Genomic DNA, 24,796 nt, shown 5'->3' on the forward strand with positions numbered 1-24,796 from the left:
GCCCGCCACCATACCTAGCTAATTTTTGTATTTTTAGTAGAGATGGGATTTCACCATGTTGGCCAGGCAAGTCTTGAACCCGGCCTCTCGTGATCTGCCTGCCTTGGCCTGCCAAAGTGCTGGGATTAGAGGCGTGAGCAGCTGTGCGCAGCTGAGAGGACCTTGTTGAGGAATGAATTTACAGTCTTCAAAGGCAATGAACATTTAGGTTTAGTCACCAGACTTCTCCTGTCCATACTTTAATCCTTAAATTTGATATTATTCCAATATTTTAACCATCTTGAGAACTGGGTGATCACATGTGTGTCTCACTTAATGGGTTTGTGTCTCAGAATTCCAATAGTTATTTTAACACTTAAAGCCTTTTCAGTTTTAAAGCACTTTCATTTTATCTCACTTGATTCTTTGATAATTCTGTGAGGTTGGTATCATTGCCCCTATTTTATTGCTGAGGAAAATGCGAGCTAGGGAACTTCTCAAGTTTACACATGCAATGAAATAGACATAGAACCAGGACTCAAACTCAGATCTTCTCACTGTTACTTCACTGCTTTTTCCATACTACCATACTACTTCCTTTCATAAAGTTAATTCCATTGTTTGACAGGCCATCTTCTTAGGCTTATTACTGAATCCTTTCCCCTCCCCCATCCTCTTAGAAAGGACCCTAGTGAAAGGACATTTAGAGAGGTAGGGAAGGACGCTACATTTGGTTCCTGATTCTTCCCAGTTAGTTCTAAGCAGTGCATCATGATGTGGGCACGCATGCTTTTCCCCTCTTCTAGGCACACTTTTGTTGTTTTCTTCCGTGTGATGATGGCTGAACTAGAGAAGACAGTGAAAAAAATTGAGCCTGGCACAGCAGCAGACTCACAGCAGGTGAGTAAGATACAGTCACCCGAAGTATACTGGATTACTTGGAAGTTGCTGATTCTTCTGTTTCTTGGGTCCAAGTTTTCTCCCAAGCTGTTTTTTGTTTTTATTTTGTTTTGGCTTTCTGAGATATAGGAATTTTTCCAAAGAGTTCCTAGTTTAATTTCCTCTCCCTCTAGTTGGAGGTGAGGAATGGACTCTCTTTTCCTTGGCTACTATTCATTTTGCCTCCTGCTAACTGGCATGAGATAAGTCAGCCTGTTTGAGATACTGTGGATCTTGGCAGCCTCCTAACCAGAATGGTGCTAGACTAGTAACAAAGGGCTAACATAGGGAAGCAGAGAAGCTATAGCCAGTATATGTTTTTTCTTTTCTTTTCTTTTTTTTTTTTTTTTTGAGACCGAGTTTTGCTCTTGTTATCCAGGCTGGAGTGCAATGGTGCGACCTCAGCTCACCGCAATCTCCGCCTCCTGGGTTCAAGCAATTCTCCTGCCTCAGCCTCCTGAGTAGCTGGGATTACAGGCACACGCCACCATGCCCAGCTAATTTTTTTTTTTGTATTTTTAGTAGAGATGGGGTTTCACCACGTTGACCAGGATGGTCTCAATTTCCTGACCTCGTGATCCACCCGCCTTGGCCTCCCAAAGTGCTGGGATTACAGGCTTGAGCCACAGAGCCCGGCCGCTTTTTTTTTTTTTTAAGACAGGGTTTCACCATGTTGGTCAGGCTGGTCTTGAACTCCCCACCTCAGGTGATCCGTCCGCCTTGGCCTCCAAAGTGCTTGGATTACAGGCGTGAGCCACCATGCCCGGCCGGTTTTCTTTTTCTTTCTTTTTTTTTTTTTTAAAGACAGTGTCTGAGTCTGACATCCAGGTTGGAGTGCAGTGGTACGACCTTGATTCACTGCAGTCTTTGTCTTCGGGGCTCAGGTGATTGATACTCCTACCTCAGCCCCTCCTACCTCAGCCTCCCTAATACCTGGGACCGCAAGTGCATGGCACCATGCCCAGTTAATTTTTCCATTTTTAGTAAAGGTGGGGTTTTGCCATGTTGTTCAGGCTGGTCTTGAACTCTTGGCTCAAGCAGTCCTCCCACCTCAGCCTCCGGAAGTGCTGGGATTACAGGCATGAACCACTGCACCTGGCCTAATGGCCAGTATGTGTTGCAAAGGCTTTTACCTATTTGGGTATTGCTGAAAAGGAAACTTTTTAGAAAGTCTTTATCTATGAAGTATTCTGATGTTACTACCACATGTGCAGGCCTCAGAACCTTGTGGATGCACTGGTGCTACATCTCTTTGGAAGGATAATTGGCTTAAATCTCAGAATAGCTAAGTAATTCAAGAACTATATCTTAGTGGGAATGCAGTAAGGGAAGTATTTGGCTGTGACTCAGAGGTGCCTTTATATTTGGCTGCTCCAGATTCATGAAAAGAAGCTCCTCTACTGGAACATGGCTGTTAGAGACTTCAGTATCCTCATCAACTTGATAAGGGTGAGTGTGGAGGCTCCTTGACCCATCTCACCAAATCACTGCAGAAACTAAGTGTACTGGCTTTCAGAATGGACTCTCCCTGCTCCTCTTCCCACTCATCCTTGGGGCCTGCTATCCCTGAGTCGTTGTCTTCCTTTGTCCCCCTACTCATCCTGGATAACCCCTTTTCTTAGTAGGCATTATTATTATTTATTTATGTTTTGAGATGGAATCTTGCTCTGTCACTGAGGCTAGACTGCAGTGGCCTGATTTCAGCTCACTACAACCTCCTTTTCCCAGGTTCAAGCAATTCTCCTGCCTCAGCTTCCCAAGTAGCTGGGATTACAGGCATCTGCCACCATGCCTGGCTATTTTTTGTATTTTTTTGTAGAGACAGGGTTTTATCATGTTGTCCAGGCTGTTGTTAAACTCCTGAGCTCAGGTAATCCGCCCACCTCGGCCTCCCAAAGTGCTGGGATTTCAGGCTTGAGCCACCACACCTGGCCAGTAGGCATTATTTAATGACTCCTTCTGTCTGTAATTCCCTCTTTTTCATCTTGCCTTGGGTCATCTATGATCTGAGCACATATTCCCTCTTCTAATCCTGAATGCCCTCGGTCTTCTTTAAACACACTGTACTCTCACCTACTCAATTGTAGTTTTGCTCCACTTATGCCCCCAGCCTGAAGTGTCCTTTCTTTTCCACCTCCACCTCTTTCGTGCCCTTTTTTTCTTTTTCTTTTTCTTTTTTTCTGAGGCAGGGTCTCACTCTGTTGCCCAGGCTAGAATGCAGTAGGGTGATCACAGCTCACTGCAGCCTCAACCTCCTAGGCTCAAGAATCTTCCCACCTCAGCCTCTGGAGTAGCTAGGACTACAGGCACATGCAACCACAGCTAATGTTTTATTTTTTTGTAGAGACAGAGTCTCATTCTGTTGCCCAGGCTGGCCTCGAACTCCTGGGCTCTAGTTATCCACCAGCCTCAGCCTCCCAAAATGCTGGGATTACAGGCATGAGCCAGCATGCCTAGCCTCATTGAGTCTTTCTTAAGTCTTCAGATCAAGGTTTTGGACTTTGAATAATGCTATCTTCTCAACAGCCCCAGTTAGAATCAGTTTGTTTCTCTTTGTCTCTTTCTTTTCTTGAACTTCCGTTGTGATGATTACTTTATTCTGCTTGGTAATATTAATTTAAATGTTGACATCCCTCCAACTTAGAATTCTCTACAGCACCCAAAGCTGTGCTTTGTGCAGTGGGAAAGAGGCTGGAGTGCCCAAAGGAGCAGATCTCAGCCTTGGTTTCTTTTCTTTCACCTCTTCAGGTATTTGATAGTCATCCTGTTCTGCATGTATGTTTGAAGGTGAGAGACTTATGGGGCCCTATTTCATATTTATTCTTCCTGTGGATCCCTCTAGAGAGGACCTCAGCTGAGATAAATTCCTCAATATCTTCCCCATATGCCAGAGTTTCCAGAATCTATGCCAATGTAGGGAAGACAATGGATACATTTTCCCACCCTAGATAGATGATTGGAGAAGCCAGTTTTCCTATGAATTTGAAAATTTTGGGTAAGAATCTTAGTAATAGGAGGAATGGCTTCAAATTGAATCAAAAATCCATTTGATTTTTGAGTTGTTAAATTCTCCAAATAAACCTTTTGGACCCTTCTCAATTTGGATTTTATATATATAAGTAAGAAAATAAAAGTTTGGGAGCAGTAGTTACTTTCCCTGCCATTCCTTATCAGGCAACATGGAGGAAAGAGGAGTGGATGATTCTTCTTTAAAGTCTGTGTGGTGGCCTTACAAATGTGGGATCTGATATCCTGATAATTGCAAACTTCTCTTTCGTGGGAATAGTCTGTATTAGCCCTAGATTTGATGGGAAGCCCAGTCGGAATGTTATGGGGAGAATGCTACTTCCCCACTCCTGAAGTTTCCATTCAAGTGGATGGCGCCCCATTGTTGTTATCTACTGGTCTCTCTCTCCCTTGTTACTCTATCCTGTTTAGTGTGGGAGATGGGTGAGTTGGAGAGAGGAGTGATTTATCTGACTGGGAAATTTAGAAATTGGACATTTGCTTCCTCAGCTTTACCCAGTTTTTCCCTCTTGGGAATAAGTTACCCTCAGATAGAGTTCCCCTCTACTCTATGCTCTCACTCCTAAGCTGAGCAAGTTCCTTGTCCATTGACTGTATCTGTGGTAGGTAAGTCTGCCTAATTCTGGGGCTTATTAACAGGCCTATTTGATTTTTTTCTTAAGTTACATTCTCCAAATAAACCTTTTGGACCCTTCCCAATTTGTTTTTTATATATATAAATAAGAAAATAAAGTCCTTGGGCTGGATGAGGCTGTTCTGCCTCAAAAAGGGGCCTTCCAGTGAGAGACCGCAGCTAGAGATAACAGTGTGTCTCTCTTCTTCAGTACGGACGTCTCTTTGTGGAAGCATTTCTGAAGCAATGTATGCCGCTGCTAGACTTCAGTTTTAGAAAACACCGGGTAAGAGCTAAGAGCGGACAACAAAGATATGCACTGAAGAGTTGCTCAGAAGATATGTCCATGGTGACTCCTGGGTGAGGCTGGGAGTGTTCTACCTGGGCTCCTCTGGTCTACTTCAGCTACAGCCAGAGATGTCCAAATGAGACTGAATATTCCAAAGTAGGCTGAACTACTGAGACTCACTCTGGATCAGACCCACCGTTCTACTTCTCCAAATCTGACGGTGGTTTTCCTTTTAGCATGATTCTGTTGTGCCACTGTACTCTAGGATCTCATGTATCAGTGTGTCATTTGCTTATTCTTTTATGCTTCTGTGGATTAAAACAAAAAAGAAACTCATTTGTGTCATAAAACCCTTTGCTGTGGTAATGAACAGTCCTGACACTTTTAGCCAGTGACAACCACTAGAGTGGTGAAGTAAGGACAGAAACAGATAGTTTCCAATACATTTTTTTTTTAAGCTATGCAGGAGGCTGAGGCAGGAGAATCGCTTGAACTCAGGATCCAATACATATTTAACAAGTTGAACAAAACATTCACCATAGTTGGTTGATCCCTCATAGCTCTGAAAGAGAAAGGGGAGGTGTTATTTTATCCTAATGTTGCAGAAGGGAAAACTGAGACATGGCAACCTATGTAAAACTAAAATGCAGGTCTTACAACTCTCAGATTTATACAAGGGACAGAAGTGGGAGAGTTGAGAATAAGAGGTAGTCATCATTTCTCCTACTTGAGGGCCAAATTAAGATGATTATCAGCATAGGCTGGAACCTGCAGAGTTTATTCTCTTTGGAGCTTTTGATTGCAAGGGTATCTTGCATCTGCGATGAAATCAGGACATTTCATAGAGCATGTATAAACTTATTGGTTATAGGAAGATGCTCTGAGCTTATTGGAAACCTTCCAGTTGGACACAAGGCTGCTTCATCACCTGTGTGGGCATTCCAAGGTAAGGAGATCAGGTCCTGTCAGCAGCCTGCCTTTTGGCTTAATCTGCAGTTGTTATTGAAGTATTCATGGGCTACTGTCCTGCTTCCTTTATATCTGGGAATGTGTCTGTCCAGAGGCAGGTTTTTGTGTGGTATGTGTGTGTGTAAAACCAAAGGCAGTTTATTCAGAGCAAGTCCTTTAGTTGCTGCTTGAGATTGGGCAGTCCTCTAGAGGGGAATGTCTGCATCTGAAATGTGACTCACGCTCCAGAGCTCTTTTTCTCCTAGAAACTTCCTGGGTGAGAGAAATAGAATGCTGGTATATGTTTACTTCTGCACAGTCCTCTAGGTGGGAAGTCTGTGTTATAAGTGATGACTCTGCAGGAGGCAGGAGGTGGCTCTAAAGCAGCCATCTTTAGAGACTTTCATCTGTGCTACTTTCAAGGAATGCATCTATGTCTTATGAGAATATCTTAGCATTAAAGGATTTTTCCACTTGAAGCCTTCTTATAGTTCATGGAGTATTGTCACGTTTTATCTGAATGAACACAGAACCTGAGAGTTCTTTTTTTTTTTTTTTTTTTTTTGAGACCGAGTTTCGCTCTTGTTACCCAGGCTGGAGTGCAATGGCGCAATCTCGGCTCACCGCAACCTCCGTCTCCTGGGTTCAAGCAATTCTCCTGCCTCAACCTCCCGAGTAGCTGGGACTACAGGCATGCGCCACCATGCCCAGCTAATTTTTGTATTTTTAGTAGAGATGGGGTTTCACCATGTTGACCAGGATGGTCTCGATCTCTTGACCTTGTGATCCACCCGCCTCGGCCTCCCAAAGTGCGTGAGCCACCGCGCCCAGCCAGAACCTGAGAGTTCTACAGTCACTGGCAAATCAAGTGATTCTTCAGTCCAGTTTCTGTTACTTACTTTCTCCCCTCATTCTTAAATTTAGAAGGTGTTGAACAGTGATTTTTTTTTTTCCTTTTTGAGACAGTCTCGCTCTGTTGCCCAGGCTAGAGTGCAATGGTGCAGTCTCAGCTCACTGCAACTTCCGCCTCCCAGATTCAAGCTGTTCTCCTACCTTAGCCTCCTGAGTAGTTGGGATTATAGGTGCCCTCTACCACGCCTGGCTGATTTTTAAGGATTCTCTTAGTTAAACAGGGCTACTCTCTATTGTTTAATATCAGTATAATATATATTAAGAACCTTTTAGGTAAATTCATTAATGATTGACCAGTAAGAGCTTATGAAGAGGAACTAGAGGTGTTGGTAGTGTGTTTTCTAGGCTTTCAATTCTTTAGCTACCATTCTCTTTGGATTAGTCTGCCAAACTATTTCTGTTTAATGGAACATACCTTTGGCCCATATTGGCAGGACTTACATTCTTATTCAGTGTTCAAAAGTTTCTATAAGAAATGTGAAGGCATGGTAATAAACTCACAAAAGACGGATGTTATTTGTTTCCATCCAGATTCACCAGGACACGAGACTCACCCAACATGTGCCTCTTCTCAAAAAGACCCTGGAACTGTTAGTTTGCAGAGTCAAAGCTATGCTCACCCTCAACAATTGTAGAGAGGCTTTCTGGCTGGGCAATCTAAAAAATCGGGACTTGCAGGTAAGCCTTGGGTCCTGCCAGTGACAATCCCCCACTGTCATTCTTTGTGATAACATCAAACAGTATATAAGACAGGCCGCACTCCTCATCTTAGGCAGGAAGGCACCAAAACATGCCATTGATATAAACAGTGGCTCTGAGATAAAGGAGCCAGAGCAATACAAACCTCTCTCCATAGCCAGAGGGGCTCCTTTAAGCCCCACTGAGGGTAGATTCATAATAACATTTTTGTATAGGGACAAACATTTCTTTTGTTTAGTTATTTTTTTCCCCTAAGCCAGTCTGTCTTATACCTGAAATTAAAAATTAATCTCTAATTTTAACTAATGAGCATTTCAAAGGTTTTTCACTTGTCTGATTAGCTGAAATCTTGTGTTATTTATGCTACTACTTTGGAGTTACCGCATTTTTTATATAAGGTAGTATAAGCCCTTTTCTTTCATGCTTACAATATCTGAGTTTTCTAGTAAGTTATATATGAAATATATAAAATAGCACCACAGAGAATTAGCTTCCTTTCTTCACATCAGCCTGATGAGGTAGATACTATTGTTTTTGTGTGAGAATTGAAGCTAGAAGTTAAGTAATTTACCTACTGTCATTCAGCAATAAGTGAGTAGAACCAGGGTTTGAGTCCAAACAGTCCTAATCCAGAGTTGATGTTTTTAAATCACTTCACGGTACGGTCCTTTAGCCTCCACATGGCCATTTGTGGTTGGTGTGATGGTGCTTATATACCTTAAGGTATTTGGGAAATTTTAGAACCATGTTCAGCAACAACTTAGAGTCACCAATACAATCTAGCCTTGTAAAATCTAGTTTGATACTAGCATACAAAGATGAACCTTTTGTTCCATTACTTATTGTGTCAGAGCCACAGACATCTCAGAAACCTGGAGTTGAGTGTCCCTCTCTAGATACTGAATTACAAGTCAGTATCCATGTTTGACTGTGTTTGGAATGGCTAGAATATCTTCCTTTGCATTGCCTATAAACTCAGCCTTCTCTCCTGATCCCTAAATGTGATCATTATAACCCACCATTTTTCTTTGTCCATTCACATTTAGGGTGAAGAGATTATTTCCCAAAATTCCCAGGAGAGCACAGCAGATGAGAGTGAGGATGAGGTGTCATCCCAGGTCTCCAAGAGTAAAGCCACTGAGGTATCTCTGCAAAAGGCACCAGAGTCTGGCACTGATGGTTGCATTTTGTTAATTGTTCTAAGTTGGTGGAGTAGACCTTTGCCTGCTTATGTTTATATCAAATACTTCTATCCCATTTTCATTCCCTCCATAAAAGCTTCTGTGCTTATATAATTTTGTGGACCCAGAAAAAACAACCACACAATCTTAGAATCGCTCCTGAGTATCTCAAGTTATGGCATTTATTATGGATTTGACAATTCTCTCTACATTATAGCCTCTCATTTTTCATGAATTCATATCTGAAGCCATTTTAGAAGGGAAAAAAGAAGTCATCAAAGTATTTACTGAGTCTTGAGAAGAATGAGTTATACCATTTAAACACATTTGAAACATACAAAAATAGAAATGTGAAAGCCAAAGCACAGAGTCAGAAGCTGACACCTTAGAGAACTGAAATAAAAATAGAAGTTCTTACTCTTTTGTGGCACAGATGCTTTTGAGAATTTAAAGAAAACTAAATAAAAATGTATACGTGACTGTCACAGTGGCTCATGCCTGTAATCCTGGCACTTCGGGAGGCCAGGAGGCCTCAGTCAGGAGGATTGCTTGAGCCTGGGAATTTAAGACCAAGCTGGGCAACAACATAACAAGACCCTATCTCCACATAAAATGAAAGCCGGGCGTGGTGGCTCATGCCTATAATCCCAGCACTTTGGGAGGCCCAGGTGGGAGGATCATGAGGTCAAGAGATGGAGACCATCCCGGCCAGCATGGTGAAACCCCATCTCTAATAAAATAGAAAAAAATTAGCCAGACATGATGGCGCATGCCTGTGGTCCCAGCTACTCGGGAGGCTGAGGCAGGGGAATCACTTAAACCTGGGAAGTGGAGGTTGCAGTGAGCCAACATGGTGCCACTGCACTGCACTCCAGCCTGGCAACAGAGTAAGACCCCGTCTCAAAAAAAAAAAATGAAAAAGCCAGGTGCGGTGGCTCACACCTGTAATCCCAGCACTTTGGGAGGCCAAGGTGGGTGGATCATGAGGACAAGAAATCAACACCATCCTGGCCAAATGGTGAAACCCCTGTCTCTACAAAAATTAGCTGGGCATGGTAGCACACACCTGTAATCCCAGCTACTTGGGAGGCTGAGACAGGAGAATCACTGGAACCCAGGAGGCAGAGGTTGTGGTGAGCCGAGATTGCTCCACTGCATTCCAGTCTGGGTGACAAAGCGAGACTCCATCTCAAAAAAAAAAAAAAAGTGTACATTTATAAGATTTTGTTACCATTCAGGTAGGTTATAGACACCAAAAAGCTCAGATTTAAGAACCACTGCTGTGGGGCCTCTCTGTAATACAATATGAGTCTGATGCAGAATGATCATTTAATATGAAAAGTCTGGCCTGGTGGGGTGGCTCCCACCTGTAATCACAGTACTTTGTGAGGCTGAAGTGTGGAGGATTGCTTAAACCCAAAAGTTCCAAGACCAGCCTGAGATCTCATCTCTACAAAAAAAATTTTTTTGGACTAGCCAGGCGTGGTGATACATCCTGTGGTCCCTGTACTCAGAAGGCTGAGGTGGGAGGGTTGCTCAAGCCCTGGAGGTGGAGGCTGCAATGAGCCATCATCACACACCAGCCTGGATGACAGAGTGAGACCCTGTCCCAAAAAAAAGTCCTTTATTTACATCGTCTCCAGTTTTGTTTGTTTAATATACCTCTTCTACCTTTTTCTCAGAGAATTTGAGGCAGACAATAAATATCCTTAGTTTGGTACTTTAAGCAAATCTCTTGTATTAGAATTTTAAGCGAGACAATTTTATGCTAGATTCCTGTTGAGATGCACCAGCATTTCTTCTTTTTTTTTTTTTGTTGTTGTTGTTGTTGTTGCTGCTGTTGTTGAGATGGAGTCCCACTCTGTTGCCCAGGCTGGAGTGCAGCGATGCAGTTTTGGCTCACTGCAACCTGCATCTCCCGGGTTCAAGCGATTCTTCCACCTCAGCCTCTGAAGTAGCTGGGATTACAGCCATTTTTCTCTGCACCTGGCCACACCAGCATTTTTAATAAATATTTCATTCTATATTGAATGCCCAGTTTGTTCCTGTGTCATATACATGCAGTAGAGCTGGAGGACCATGGCTCGTTTAAAATTATGCAAATTGAGCCCAGCACAGTGGCTCACACCTGTAATCCCAGCACTTTGGGAGGCCAGGGTGGGTGGATCACCTGAAGTCAGGAGTTTGAGACCAGCCCATCCAACAAGGAGAAACCCTGTCTCTACTAAAAATACAAAAATTAGCTGGGTATGGTGGCACTCGCCTGTAGTCCCAGCTACTTGAAAGGCCGAGGCAGGAAAATCGCTTGAACTTGGGAGGCGGAGATTGCAGTGAGCCAAGATCACCCCACTGCACTCCAGCCCGGGGTAAAAAGAGTGAAATTGTGTCTCAAAAAATAATAATAATATATCCTGAGAGAGACAGTGTAAAAAAAGAAAGATAATAATAAAGCAAATTGGTTAGGTTGCAAATGGCATCAATCAGTATTAAAATGACCAATCTCCCTCTCTGGTCCTGGCTTACAGTTCCTGATATCAAGAAGAACAAATTTATTTACAAATGGTTTAAAGTCTTCATTAGTTTTAATAGTGATAATAGTACAGTTGTGTATCCCCTGGGAGCTGTATCACCCAGAGCAGTGACCTAAAATACTTATTTGTTCTCCCTTAGGATGGTGACGAAGAGGAATTAAGTGCTGGAGAAAAGGAGCAAGATAGTGATGAGAGTTCTGGCGACTCTGATTAGACCCCAGACAGATTTTTGTCTCCTTCTGTTTCTCTGCAAGCCTCTGACCTTTTGTGTTTAGTTTGACATCCACTGTTTGCCTTTCTTACTGGAAGCATCCTATTTTGTTCCTTTTCTTTTAGACGGAGTCTCACCCTGACGCCCAGGCTGCAGTGCAGTGGCGTGATCTCAGCTCACTGCAACCTCTGCCTCACAGGTTCAAATGATTCTCCTGCCTCAGCTTCCTGAGCAGCTGGGAATATAGGCACACGCCACCACACCCAGCTTATTTTTGTATTTTTCGAAGAGACGGGATTTCACCATATTGGCCAGGCTGGTCTCAATCTTCTGACCTCATGATCCACCCGCCTCAGCCTCCCAAAGTGCTGGGATTACAGGCGTGAGCCACTGCACCAGGTCCTATTTTGTTCTTAAAGTGGGGGCTTTATTAACTTAATTGTGGACATCATGGATTGTCTAACATCACCACAATCCCTGGATCAATATTCTAATATAGCATTATTTATTGGTTTGGATAAACCCAGCCTTGCTACACTGCAGAGTAAAATCTCTTGAGTCATTATTCTGGACTTAGGGAGCTAGTTTTGAAACTGATTTATTCTAGAACTTAGGTTTGTACCAGTTTTACAAATAAATTCTGTTCTAAGTGTTGCCTCAGCTGCCTCATTTGTCTTTCTGGATTTGCTTTACTGTTCAAGGATTAGGTGAAGTTGAATTGAGATTTGTGCAGAGAAATTATGGAGACTGGTGCTAACATACATAGTTCTGTCGATTAAAATCACATCTCCTATTGTAAGAAACAACTTCATTTGAGATGAGATATATCTGATCTTTCTGGAAGATTGACTTGAACTTCCTTTTTTTTTTTTTTTTTTTTTTTTTTGAGACAGAGTCTCACTCTGTCGCCCAGGCTAGAGTGTAATGGCACAATCTTGGCTCACTGCAACCTCTGCCTCCTGGATTCAAGCAGTTCTCCTGCCTCAGCCTCCTGAGTAGTTGGGACTACTGGCATGCGTCACTACACCCTGCTAATTTTGTATTTTATAGTAGAGACGGGGTTTCACCATATTGGCCAGGCTGGTCTTGAACTCCTGACCTTGTAATCCTCCCGCCTCGGCCTCCCAGAGCGGAATTACAGGCATGAGCCAGCACACCTGGCCAACTTGAACTTCTTGTCAATGCCCAAAGAAAGTCAAAAGGAATGTTTTGGCTGCTTTTTAAATTTTTTTTTATTGGTGTGTTAGTGTAAGATCAAAAATAAAAAAGCAGCATCACACTCATGTTGACATTGTACATAAAACGTTTTATTTCCATATTCTGAGTTATACCTAACATAGTTATAAGAATGCTACAAAGGCCAGGTACAGTGGTTCATGCATTTAATCCCAAACACCGGGGGATTGCTTGAGCCCAGGAGTTTGAGACCAGCTTGGACAACGTGGTAAGGCCCCATCTCTTAAAAAAAAAACAAAAACTAAAATTAGCCAGATGTGGTGGCCCAGCTACTCAGGAGGCTGAGGTGGGATGATCACTTGAGCCTGGGAGTTTGAGGCTGTGGTGAGCCAAGACCATACCACTGCACTCCAGACCAGGTGACAGAATGAGACCGGTCTCCAAAAAACAATGCCACAAAATTACTTGTAGTTTATGAGAAATCGAACATTAGAAGTGCATTTCAGCTAAAATGGAGACACTCTTGAGTTCCATGTAGCCTATCAGAAAGCCTAGTTTCAATGGTGCTACCAAGATTTTCCTTGACAGGCTGTAAATATTGTTTAATATAAGTATTTCTACCCACCTTTGTACACTCCAGTATCCAGTGGTATTAGGGTGTGGTTAGTTAGGAGTTTTTTGTTGTTGTTTTTGTTTTGGTGGGGGGAGGTTTTTTGTTTGTTTGGTTTTTGGTTTGGTTTTGTTTTTTGAAATGGAGTCTTGCTCTGTTGCCCAGGCTAGAGTGCAATGGCATGATCTCCGCTCACTGCAACCTCCACCTCCCAGGTTCAAGCAATTCTTCTACCTCAGGCTCCCAAGTATCTGGAATTACAGGCGCCTGCCAGCACACCCTGCTAATTTTTGTATTTTTAGTAGAGGCAGGGTTTCACCATGTTGGCCAGGCTGGTCTTGAACTCCTGAGCTCAGGTGATCTGCCCTCCTCAGCCTCCTAAAGTGCTAGTATTACAGGAGTAAGCCACTGTGCCCAGCCGGGAGGTTGTTTTTAAACGAATCCTTGACCTATATATATAGAGATTTTTTTTTTTTTTTACATCCTCTAGTACATAGAAATCCATACATCTTTCTCCTCAGCCCCCTTTTCCCCCCAGTCATTGTGGTCTCAGTTGTTTACATGAGTTCACACTAGGCTCATTGGTTTATATTATTTAATGGTTATCACATGTACACGTCAATGCTAGTTTGACTCAAAATGGTTCAACTTTACAATGGAAATTTTCTCCCTTGTTCTGTATCATTGGTCCTTTTTTGGAGGGGAAGGGATATAAGGGCTCCTGAATCACCACTGCCTGACAAAAGCAAGACGGCTGGGGCAGTGTCACAGTTTCATTTACGTGGACAGGTTTCTGTAAGCTTCAGGTACATACATACCAAAGGGCATGGTATGAAGAAATGGGGATCAAATGAGGACCCTTTACTTGGAGTGCTGCAAGGCAAAGGTGCACTTTTTGTAAGTTGCGTACAGCAAGAGGATAGAGCGCAGCATCTGTTTGCACATAGTCACTGTCATCTGAATTTGAGGCTCCTTAAGTCCAATGGGCCACTGGTGCTCCCTGGTAATGATTTTGCAAAAAGCTGACTTGTCTGAAACTCTGAAAGTCCCAGTCCACTTTGGTGGCTGAGCTGTGATAACCCTGCCAAAGACAGAATCTACTCCACTGAGGCGTATGGGCTGGGGCTTCCTGACCAGTCCTTTGTTGTTCCTGTTTCGCAACTCTGATGTGTGGCAGGGTAACCTGGGACTCAATCCAGATTCCAGACTGTCTAGGACTAGAGTGACCTCTTGAAAGCACAGCTGCACTTCTAGGTCAGACGGTGTGTGTGGGAAGCAGGGGGAGGCCCTAAAGCGGTGCTTGGAGGAAGGTGTAGGTGTTGTGTGCCGCAGCCATTGGAAGCTTTCATCCAGTGGGGTCCATGGTGACCAAAGCTGGTATCCTGCCATTGACAGTCCTAAAGGAGAGAAATCAGAACATGGAATTTCCCTGGCATACTTTTCATGAGGGTATGGCCTTTCAGATTCCCATCTCTGTCTTACTGTTGACATAAACTTAATCTGTAGTTCCCATGAATAGATTCCAACAGGTGTTAGGATATTAATTCTTCTTTTTTTTTTTTTTAATTTAAAAAAAGACGGGGTTTCCCCATGTTGGTCAGGCTGGTCTTGAACTCCCGACCTCAGGTGATCCGCCCACCTTGGCCTCCAAAGTGCTTGGATTACAGGCATGAGCCACCATGCCCGGCTGGATATTCTTAATTTTTTGAAACAGTCTCACACTCAGGCTGGAGTGCAGTGGTGAGATCTCAGCTCACCGCAACCTCTGCCTCCTGGGTTCAAGCAATTCTTCTGCCCCGGCCTCCTGAGTAGCTAGGATTACAGGTCTGCACCACCATGCCCAGCTAACTTTTGTATTTTTAGTAAAGACAGGATTTCGCCATGTTGGCCAGGCTGGTCTCTAACTTCTGACCTCAAGTGATCCACCCATCTTGGCCTCCCAAAGTGCTGGGATTACAGGCATGAGCCACCACACCCAGCCTAGGCGTAAGTAATTCTAATAAAGAAAGTAGGGAACGATTACAAGTATTGAATGTGGCCACTGCTATGTGTACTAAAACTTACTTTTTAACAAGCCATTTTATAGATGAGGAAATGGATTTGTCTGAAATGAATATCCCAGTCCACTCTTAGGACCCATGCTGTGTTGTTAGCTGCTAATGACAGAATCTGTATCTTCTGGGGTGACAGAAGCTACTGGGACTTCATGATGAGACTTTATTACTTGATATTAGAAGAAGCTCAGAGAAGTATGTCTCAAAAATATTTGTGGCCGGGCACACTGGCTCACGTCTGTAATCCCAACACTTTGGGAAGCTGAGGCAGGCGGATCACTTGAGGTCAGAGTTCCAGACTAGCCTGGCCAACTTGGTGAAACCCTGTCTCTACTAAAAATATAAAAATTAGGCTAGGTGCAGTGGCTCACCCCTCTGATTCCAGCACTTTGGGAGGCAGAGGTGGGTGGATCACGAGGTCAGGTGTTTAAGACCAGCCTGGTTAAGATGGTGAAATCCCATCTCTACTAAAAATGCAAAACTTAGCCAGGCATGGTGTCAGGAGCCTGTATAATCCCAGCTACTTGGGAGGCTGAGGCAGGAGAATTGCTTGAACCAGGGTGTCAGAGGCTGCAGTGAGCTGAGCTCAAGCCACTGCACTACACCCTGGATGACAGAGTGAGACTCCATCTAAAAAAAAGTACAAAAATTAGCCAGGCCTGGTGTTGCACACCTGTAGTCCCAGCCATGTCTCGGGAGGTTGAGGCATGAGAATCTCTTTAACTCGGGAGGTGGAGGTTGCAGTGAGTCAAAATCGCACCACTGCACTCCAACCTGGGCAAAAGAACAAGACTTGGTCTCAAAAAAAAATTTGTGAGGTTCTCAATGTATGAACCCTGGACTAACAGCTTCAACATCATTTGGGAACTTGTACAAGTGCACATTTTGGGGTCCCATCTTAGACAAACAGAAACAAACTCCAAGTGGGGCCCAGCAATCTGCATTTATATAAGCCCTCTAGGGGACTCTTGTATTGTCTATTATGAGAATTTCTTTTGCTATTCCTTTCAATCAACTCCAGCTTTCACTGTTCATTACTGAGATCATCTCCTGGCCCAAAAGCCCTCTGTATTTTCTAGCATAAGGGAGCAACTTGCAGACACCTGGGCTATTTATATACTACCTCAGAAGAGCTACACCAGGCTGGGCATGGAAAACTTTTCCAAAGTCCAGTCAAAAAATTGCGAAACATTTTTGTTTCTCTAGGTGTGGGTGTTTTTTTTTAATTGTTTTTCTGTTTTGTTTTCCTTCTATGAAAGACCTACTGGTTCCATAAGACATTAATTTTCTTTTTCTTTTGAAGATTAAAAAGGGCTGTGAGGATATTGCTAAGTCAAAATTTATCTGAGTAAAATTCGAATTATCCATGATTCTCCTTCAACATTGCCAGTATATGAGAAGTTTTACTGAATCCAGAAGCCAATTTTTTTAACACCTACATTTTATGTTAGTGGGCATAGCAGATCCCCTTTCTTTTTTTTTTTTTTTGAGACAGAGTTTCACTCTTGTTAGCCAGGCTGGAGTGCAATGGTGCGATCTCGGCTCACTGCGACCTCCGCCTCCTGGGTTCAGGCAATTCTCCTGCCTCAGCCTCCTGAGTAGCTGGGATTACAGGCACGCACCACCATGCCCAGCTAATTTTTTGTATTTTTAGTAGAGACGGGGTTTCACCATGTTGACCAAGAGGGTCTCGATCTCTTGACCTCGTGATCCACCCGCCTCGACCTCCCAAAGTGCTGGGATTACAGGCTTGAGCCACCACACCCGGCCGGATCCCCTTTCTTTGTAGCCAAGTGTATTTCTCTGCCTCTTCTTTTCCCACAGAAGATAGAAGGAGATAGATCCCATCCTGTCCAGTAATTGCCCCAGAAATACCGTGAAAATGTTGACACCTTCACCGCTGTTTGTGAGATGGAAAAGTTCATTTTAAAAAAAGAACTATTGGCTGGGCACAGTGGTTCATGCCCGTAATCCCAGCACTTTGGGAGGCTGAGGCAGGTGGATCACTTGAGGTCAGGAGTTTGAGACCAGCCTGGCCAACATGGTGAAATCCCATCTCTACTAAAAATACAAAAACTAGCTGGGTGTGGTGGTGCACACCTGTAATCCTGGCTACTCAGGAGGCTGAGGCAGGAGAATCACTTGAACCCAGGAGGCGGGGGTTGCAGTGAGCCATTGCACCCCAGCCTTGGCGACAAAGCGAGACTCTGCCTCATTTAAAAAAACAAACAAACAAAACTGTTGGTGACATTTCAGACCAGAAGACCTGCCCCTGATAATGCTTAGTATAGAGGGATTTGTTGATTTTCTCCAACTAGTATGTTTCTCGTGATCTATACAGGCTCTTTGCAAATTACTAAGTGTTCAAATATCTGGGCGGTCTTAGAATGAGAAAGGGACAATCAAGGGACAGTTATCTATTCCAAACAGCTTGTGAAAGGTTTCTTGACCTTCAGAGCACACCCAAGAGAGGGACTACTCTGGTACACTACAAGGTACCAGAAGGTATGTAGACAAGGTGTGTAGAAGGTATGAATGCTGCCAAGCATATGATCAAAAAAAGTGTTTAATCCCAGGATCCTTTTCTTACCACGTCTTCTAAGAGGAAATAGAGGCAGAAGTATAAGGCTTTGTCACAGCCGGGCGCGGTGGCTCACGCCTGTAATCCCAGCACTTTGGGAGGCCAAGGCGGGCGGATCACGAGGTCTGGAGTTTGAGAGCAGCCTGAACAACATGGTGAAACCCTGTCTCTACTAAAAATACAAAACATTAGCCGGGCATGGTGGCGTGCGCCTGTAATCCCAGCTACTTAGGACACTGAGGCAGAATTGCTTGAACCTGGGAGGCAGAGGTTGCAGTGAGCCGAGACCCGGCCATTGCACTCTAGCTTGGGCAAGAAGATTGAGAGTCTGTCTCAAAAAAAAGAAAAGAAAAAAAGGGAGAGGGGGGCTTTGTCAAATGCCCAGCCTAGGTCGGGACATGGTGGTTCAGGCCTGCAGTCAGCACTTTGGAGGCCGAAGCAGGCGGATCACTTGAGTTTAGGAGTGTCTAAATATTCGGCAGAACCAACACGGGACGGGAGGGCTTCTAAACCTAGGGCCCTGCACCACTTCGCACAAAGTTTAAAGATAGTTCACCCCATCCCCACCGCCCAGAAGTCACTCTCAACTACTCCAGAAGGGCTTGAACCTACGAACTCTGCTCAAGCTGCTCAATAGGTCCCAGATAGGGAACACCCGATTCTCCTGGCCAAAAAGTTTTCCCCTTCACACCGCACTTCCAGTTCCAAGGAATCCCATCTCTTGATTTCCCCACCTGGGAAACCCGGCAGGCGATAGCGCCAAAGTGCAGCTGAGGTCGTGAACTGTAAATGGAGATCCCTAGGGTTCGGAGCTGCCCAAAAGAGTGCGAGAGGCTCCCACTCCCCGTCAGAAGAAGGGGTCCCTACCCGGGGGCAGGGACCAGACGGTTCTGGTTGAGGCAGAGGAGACGGTGGGAACCCCAGCCCAGCTCCACCATCCAGGCCCGGGGTTCACGGGGCTGAATTCTGAGGGTCGCACGCTCCACAGTGGCCGCCGCTGTTTCGTGGCGCCCTTTCTCCACCTGGCGCCTGGCAACCGCCTTTGTGACCCAGGACCGCGGGGGAGCCCGGGCCGAGGCGCCTTGCTGGGAGGCGTCAGAGCCGCACTCCCCCCACCCACCTCATTGGAATGCCTTATCCAGGACTCGGTCTTCAGGAGGGCTGGTTCGAATCCTGTCCCCTCCATTGTCCTCCTCCCCACCGCGCCACACCTGTGTGCCTTTGATCAAGCCACAGAGAACAGGCGACCCCTACTTCAAAGGCTTTGGTCAGGGGTCTGCATAAAAGTCCCAGGACCTGTAGTTAGTGTTAAAAATTAGTCCCAATTCATCACACTCTGTGGGTACTCAGGCAGAGTGACCCAGAGCCCTACCAGGTTTTGTTGCTCTATTTGAATGATCCCAGTGCAAGGAAAGATCATTAATAAATGTTCACCTGTCAAGAGCAGGAGAAAATGCACGTCTTTCCTTGATTTTCAGACAGAACACCTTTCTTAGCCTTCTATTTAACCTCAGAGCACCTGTAATCCCAGCTATCTGGGTGGCTGAGATGGATAGACTGCTTGAGCCCAGGATCCTGTTCAAGACCAGTCTGGGCAACATAGCTAGATGCCTGGCTCAAAAAGAAAATAAAAAATCTCAGAAGAATGATTTTATCTCATTCTTACAATGCTGAAATACTGACATTTTTGCTGTATTAGTAAAGGAGTGATTTGACAACTTCGTAATCGTCACTTAAAATAATGACCCTGGATGGCTGAGGGAAGGGAGGAGTCTACCCAGCTGACGTCTGTATTCCCAGTACCTGGCTATTGCAGTGTCTGGCAGTGTGCAATATTTGTTGGGGGGAGTAACTAATGGCCTAATGGCCTACTTGCCCTTGCCTTTTACACCCAGAATCATCCGTGCATTTTACAAACTGCAGAACACACACCACAAATAAGACTTGTCACCTTTTGTTTTTTTGGGTAAAGCTGATGGAGAGAGATTGAGGGCCTGAGAATAGGGTCAGGCCAGATCCTGATTTAGAAGACCAGAGAGTCGTTAGGTACTTGTCAAAAACTGTCAAATACCCACTGTGTGTGCATGTGCACCTTATGGGAGAAGAGATAAATGCAGAAGAGTTTGGAGGGATGTCAGCAAATGAAGAAAGGGGCAGAGAATAGTGACACTTGGAAGAGACACAAATGATTTTGAATCAAAAAACTTTTTTCCTAGTTCATTTTTTTCCCTCCTTTTTTTTTTTTTTTTTTTTTAGACAGAGTCTGACTCTGTCACCCAGGCTCATTGCAACCTCTGCCTTCCAGGCTCAAGCGATTCTCCTGCCTCAGCTCCTGAGAAGCTGGGATTACAGGCACAAACCACCACACCAGGCTAATTTTTGTATTTTTAGTAGAGACGAGGTTTCACTATGTTGGTTAGGCTGGTTTTGAACTCCTGACATCAGGTGATCTGCCTGCCTCGGCTTCCCAAAATGCTGGGATTACAGACATGAGCCACTGTAACCGGCCTTTATTTCGTTTTTAATTGCACAGTGGTGGTTTTTTGTTTGTTTGTTTGTTTGTTTTAGATGGAGTCTTGCTCCGTTGCCCAGGCTGGAGTGCAATGGCCCCTCTGAGCTTACCACAACCTCTGCCTCCCAGGTTCAAGCAATTCTTCTCCCAAATAGCTGGGATTACAGGTGTGCGCCACCATGCCCGGATAATTTTTATATTTTAAAGTAGAAATGGGGTTTCACCATGTTGGTCAGGCTGGTCTCGAACCCCTGACCTCGTGATCCACCCACCTCAGACTCTCTAAGTGCTGGGATAACAGGTGTGAGCCACCATGCCCAACTGGGTTTTTTTTTTTTGTCTAATGAAAGTCCTCAATGCAAACTTGTATGTTTAAAAATTATTGAATAGATAAGGCTTCATACTGTTATAAGAATTTGTACAGGCCAGGCACAGAATTTGTACGGTGGCTCACACCTGTAATCCCAGCACTTTGGGAGGCCAAGGTGGGCGGATCACCCGATGTCAGGAGTTCAAGACCAGCCTGACCAACATGGTGAAATCCTGTCTCTACTAAAAATACAAAAATTAGCTGGGTGTAGTGATGGGTGCCTATAATCCCAGCTACTCGGAAGGCTGAAGCAGGAGAATCGCTTGAACCAGGGAGGTGGAGGTTGCAGTGAACCGAGATTGTGCCATTGCATTCCAGCCTGGGCGACAAAGTGATCTGTCAAAAAAAAAAAAAAAATAGAATTTGTACAACAGTCCTCTGTGCAGTCTGCCCAGCTCTAAGGGACACGTGCCACTCACCATCACCTCCAAGTCCAATAGCCTGCTCCATACGGAAAAGCAGAATGTGGTCTGTATCATGTAGTGCTCAACATTCTGGTTGCAATGTTCAGGGATTCTCATAATCCCTGAATTATAATATAGCCACTATAATGTGGCTATATTGTCATAGCCACATTCTATGGTGCACATGCTATCTCCACCCTTCTATGATGTCTCAGTTACGTTTATTGTGGCACAAATATTATGTCACAAAGTGTTAGTAGGAATTTGAAATACTGACCTAATGGGCCCAGCTGTGCCAATAATGGTCCAAGTGCATATGACTGCAAAGGAAGCTCAAACGACCAGGCTTAATGCAAGCACTAAATTTCTTTTTTTTTTTTGAGATGGAGTTTTGTTCTTGTTACCCAGGCTGGAGTGCAATGGCGCAATCTCAGCTCACCTCAACCTCCGCCTCCTGGGTTCAGGCAATTCTCCTGCCTCAGCCTCCTGAGTAGCTGGGATTACAGGCATGTGCGACCATGCCCAGCTAATTTTTTGTATTTTTAGTAGAGACGGGGTTTCACCATGTTGACCAGGATGGTCTCGATCTCTTGACCTCGTGATCCACCCGCCTCGGCCTCCCAAAGTGCTGGGATTACAGGCTTGAGCTACTGCGCCTGGCCTGCAAGCGCTAAATTTCTTAGAGGTTTGATTCCACATTGATTCTTTTTTTTTTTTTTTCCTGAGATGGAGTTTCGCTGTTGTTACCCAGACTGGAGTGCAGTGACACGATCTCGGCTCACTGCAACCTCAGCCGTCTGGGTTCAAGCAATTCTCCTGCCTCAGCCTCCCGAGTAGCTGGGACTACAGGCACGCGCCACCATGCCCAGCTAATTTTTGTATTTTTAGTAGAGACGGGGTTTCACCTTGTTGACCAGGATGGTCTCGATCTCTTGACCTCGTGATCCACCCGTCTCGGCCTCCCAAAGTGCTGGGATTATAGGCGTGAGCTACCACGCCTGGCTCCACATTGATTCTTATACCTGAAGTTATCAATGAGATCCCAAGTTCCATGAAGTGTATGACCAACTCAAAGTGAAGACAGGGGCTGGGCACAGTGGCTCATGCCTGTAATCCCAGCACTTTGGGAGGCCAACGCAGGCAGATCACTTGAGGTCGGGAGTTCGAGGCCAGCCTGGCCAACATGGCGAAACCCAGCCTCTACCAAAAAAATACAAAAATTAGCCAGGTGTGGTGATGCAGGCCTCTAATCCCAGCTACTTGGGAGACTAAGGCAGGCAAATTGCTAGAGCCCAGGAGGCAGAGGTTGCAGTGAGCTGAGACTGCACCACTGCATTCCAACCAGAATGAGACTCTGTCTCAAAAAAAAAAAAAGGTGAAGACAGGGACCTGGTTTCACTATGTTGACTGTAGCGCTCCTGGTTGCACTAACAACATTCCCAAAGCTGGCCTCTGCAGCCCTGTGTCACTCATCAGAAACAATTCCTACAGTGAAAAACTACCATGCTAGCAAACCCATAACTGGAGGACTGTTTGACAGCAGTTCTGTAAAGCATTTAGGAAAAGGCTCCTGAAGTGCACAGGAACCATCTTCACTCAAGAACAGCATCATATCCTTGAGTCATTTGGAATTACAGGGGAGATTCTGGAACAGGTGTGCAGGAAGTCAAGCAAAAGGACAAGACTTGAGTCTGACTTGTCCGTGGAAGATGACATTAAAAAAATTGTCAGATAGGTTTCTGCTGTCTGCACAATAAGAAAATATAAACTGATCCTGAGTGCATGCTGTATGACGAGCTAGGCATTGTGCTTAGTGTTTTATTTATACTTTCTCACATAATCCTCCAACAATCCTAATTCATCAATGTTGTTACCCTTGAATTACACATAAAGGAACCAAAGCTCAGAGAGGTGAAATGAATCCTGGTTGGTAGATTTAAGATTTGAAACTATGATGCAATGTCTTTATTTTTTATTTTATTTTTTGCGACAGAGTTTTGCTCTTATCACCCAGGCTGGAGTGCAATGGTGCAATCTTGGCTCACTGTACCCTCTGCCTCCCAAGTTCAAGTGAATCTCCTGCCTCAGCCTCCTTAGTAGCTGGGATTTCAGGCGCCAGCCACCGTGACTGGCTAATTGTTTTTTTGTTTGTTTTTGTATTTTTAGTAGAGACAGGGTTTCACCATGTTTGCCAGGCTGGTCTCAAACACCTGAACTCAGGCGATCCACCTGCCTTGACCTCCCAAAGTGTGCTAGGATTAGAGTCCCAAGCCACCACACCCAGCCAATGCAATATATATATATATATTTTTTTTTTGAGATGGAATTTTGCTTTTGCTGCCCAGGCTGGAGTGCAATGGCGAGATTTCGGCTTACCACAATCTCTGCGTCCCAGGTTCAAGTGATTCTCCTCCCTCAGCCTCTCGAGTAGCTGGGATTACAGACATGCGTCACCACATCCGGATAATTTTGTATTTTTAGTAGAGACGGGATCTCTCCATGTTGGTCAGGCTGGTCTTGAACTCCCAACCTCAGGTGATCTGCCCGCCTCAGCCTCCCAAAGTGCTGGGATTACAGGCATGAGCCACCGTGCCCAGCTGAGGCAATTCCTTAAAAGAAAAAGTAGGTCTATCTGACTGTGATATCTGAGCAAAATGCCACTTCAATAGCATCACTTAGAATACAGGGCCTTGAATGGCACATTGCCTACTGCATGCTTAGGCTTTCCTAATTATCTATATCTATTATTTATTTTAGAAATCATGTATATGTATATATAGGGGAGCTCAAATGGACTTTAACCTGTTTTCAGAGTGGTATAGTGAAGAGATAATGAAGTCTGGAATCAGCTGATTAGGGTCTACCATTTAATTGGCTTTGTTGCCTTGAACATCAGATTTCTGATTTCTGATTTATGAAATGAGAAACTTCTTCCTGGCTTCCTTCCACTGGGTTTGTGAGAGTCCAGTGAGGTAACAGCTATAAAAGCATCTTTATAGGTTATAAAATCCTCTACTGGTATAAATAACTGTTAGTAATGGTTTCTTCCCAGTTAATGCCAGTGCTAGAAGTAATCTGACTCTTCAGCCATTTGGTTTTTTTTTTTTTTTTTTTGTTTGTTTGTTTGAGACAGGGTCTCATTCTGTCACCCAGGCTGGAGTGGAATAGTGCAATCACTGCTCACTGCTGCCTCCATCTCCCTGGGCTCAGGTGATCCTCCCACTTCAGTCTACTGAATAGATGGGATTACAAGCACGTGCCACCATGCCTGGCTAATTTTTCTACTTTTTGTAGAGACACAGTTTCACCGTGTTGGGCAGGCTAGTCTTGAACTCCTGGCCTCAAGTGATATGCCCACCTCAGGTTCCTAGAGTGCTAGGATTAACAGGTGTGAGCCTGTTAAGAAAGAAAAATGTGTATTTAGTTTTTCCCTTCAATTTTATTTGTGTGTTTTCATGTTGCTTGTGTTCATAATTAGCATTTAAATGACTGCATAATAGGCCAGGCATGGTGGCTCATGCCTGTAATCCCAGCACTTTGGGAGGCCTAGGTGGGTGGATCACCTGAGGTCAGGAGTTTGAGACCAGCCTGACCAACATGTTGGCCTACTAAAAAATATGAAAAATAGCCAGGCGTGGTGGTGAGCACCTGTAATCCTGGGAGGCAGAGGCAGGAGAATCACTTGAACCCAGGAGGTGGAGGTCACAGTGAGCCAAGATTGCACCATTGCTCTCCATTCTGGGCATCAACAGAGAAACTC

At 44.6% G+C, this 24,796-nt stretch overlaps 2 protein-coding genes across 16 annotated transcripts in view; one reads left to right on the forward strand and one right to left on the reverse strand.

Moving 5' to 3' along the window:
• FANCD2 (FA complementation group D2) overlaps positions 1 to 11,981 on the forward strand; it is a 77,140-nt gene extending 65,159 nt beyond the window's left edge. For 4 of the 12 annotated variants that reach the window (XM_008982131.5, XM_078351628.1, XM_035276267.3 and 1 more), the window contains 8 exons: positions 786 to 879; positions 2,296 to 2,367; positions 3,667 to 3,705; positions 4,770 to 4,844; positions 5,719 to 5,793; positions 7,239 to 7,385; positions 8,453 to 8,548; positions 11,258 to 11,981. In XM_008982131.5, the coding sequence (XP_008980379.2) occupies positions 786 to 879; positions 2,296 to 2,367; positions 3,667 to 3,705; positions 4,770 to 4,844; positions 5,719 to 5,793; positions 7,239 to 7,385; positions 8,453 to 8,548; positions 11,258 to 11,332 (673 nt within the window). In that variant the 3' untranslated portion in view covers positions 11,333 to 11,981. Of the gene's footprint in view, positions 1 to 785; positions 880 to 2,295; positions 2,368 to 3,666; positions 3,706 to 4,769; positions 4,845 to 5,718; positions 5,794 to 7,238; positions 7,386 to 8,452; positions 9,071 to 11,257 lie in introns of those variants that run through there. The other 8 variants (XM_078351627.1, XM_035276266.3, XM_078351621.1 and 5 more) reach the window with 4 other exon arrangements.
• Positions 11,982 to 13,696: 1,715 nt separating this feature from the next.
• Positions 13,697 to 21,141, reverse strand: FANCD2OS (FANCD2 opposite strand). Of its 4 annotated transcripts, none has more exons than XM_035276272.2 (2): positions 21,052 to 21,141; positions 13,697 to 14,512 (listed from the first exon to the last, which is right to left on the reverse strand). In XM_035276272.2, the coding sequence occupies exons 1-2, from the start codon at positions 21,080 to 21,082 to the stop codon at positions 13,977 to 13,979; spliced, it is 567 nt and encodes a 188-aa protein (XP_035132163.1). In that variant the 5' UTR covers positions 21,083 to 21,141; the 3' UTR covers positions 13,697 to 13,976. The 4 variants fall into 4 exon arrangements, with proteins under 4 accessions (XP_035132163.1, XP_035132162.1, XP_002758663.1 ...); XM_035276271.3 differs by lacking the exon at positions 21,052 to 21,141 and adding an exon at positions 18,618 to 18,718; XM_002758617.6 differs by lacking the exon at positions 21,052 to 21,141 and adding an exon at positions 18,485 to 18,718.
• Between the last annotated feature and the right edge of the window lie 3,655 nt (positions 21,142 to 24,796).

This window comes from Callithrix jacchus, chromosome 15, assembly GCF_049354715.1.
Source record: "Callithrix jacchus isolate 240 chromosome 15, calJac240_pri, whole genome shotgun sequence".
NCBI classification, from domain to species: Eukaryota; Metazoa; Chordata; class Mammalia; order Primates; family Cebidae; genus Callithrix; species Callithrix jacchus.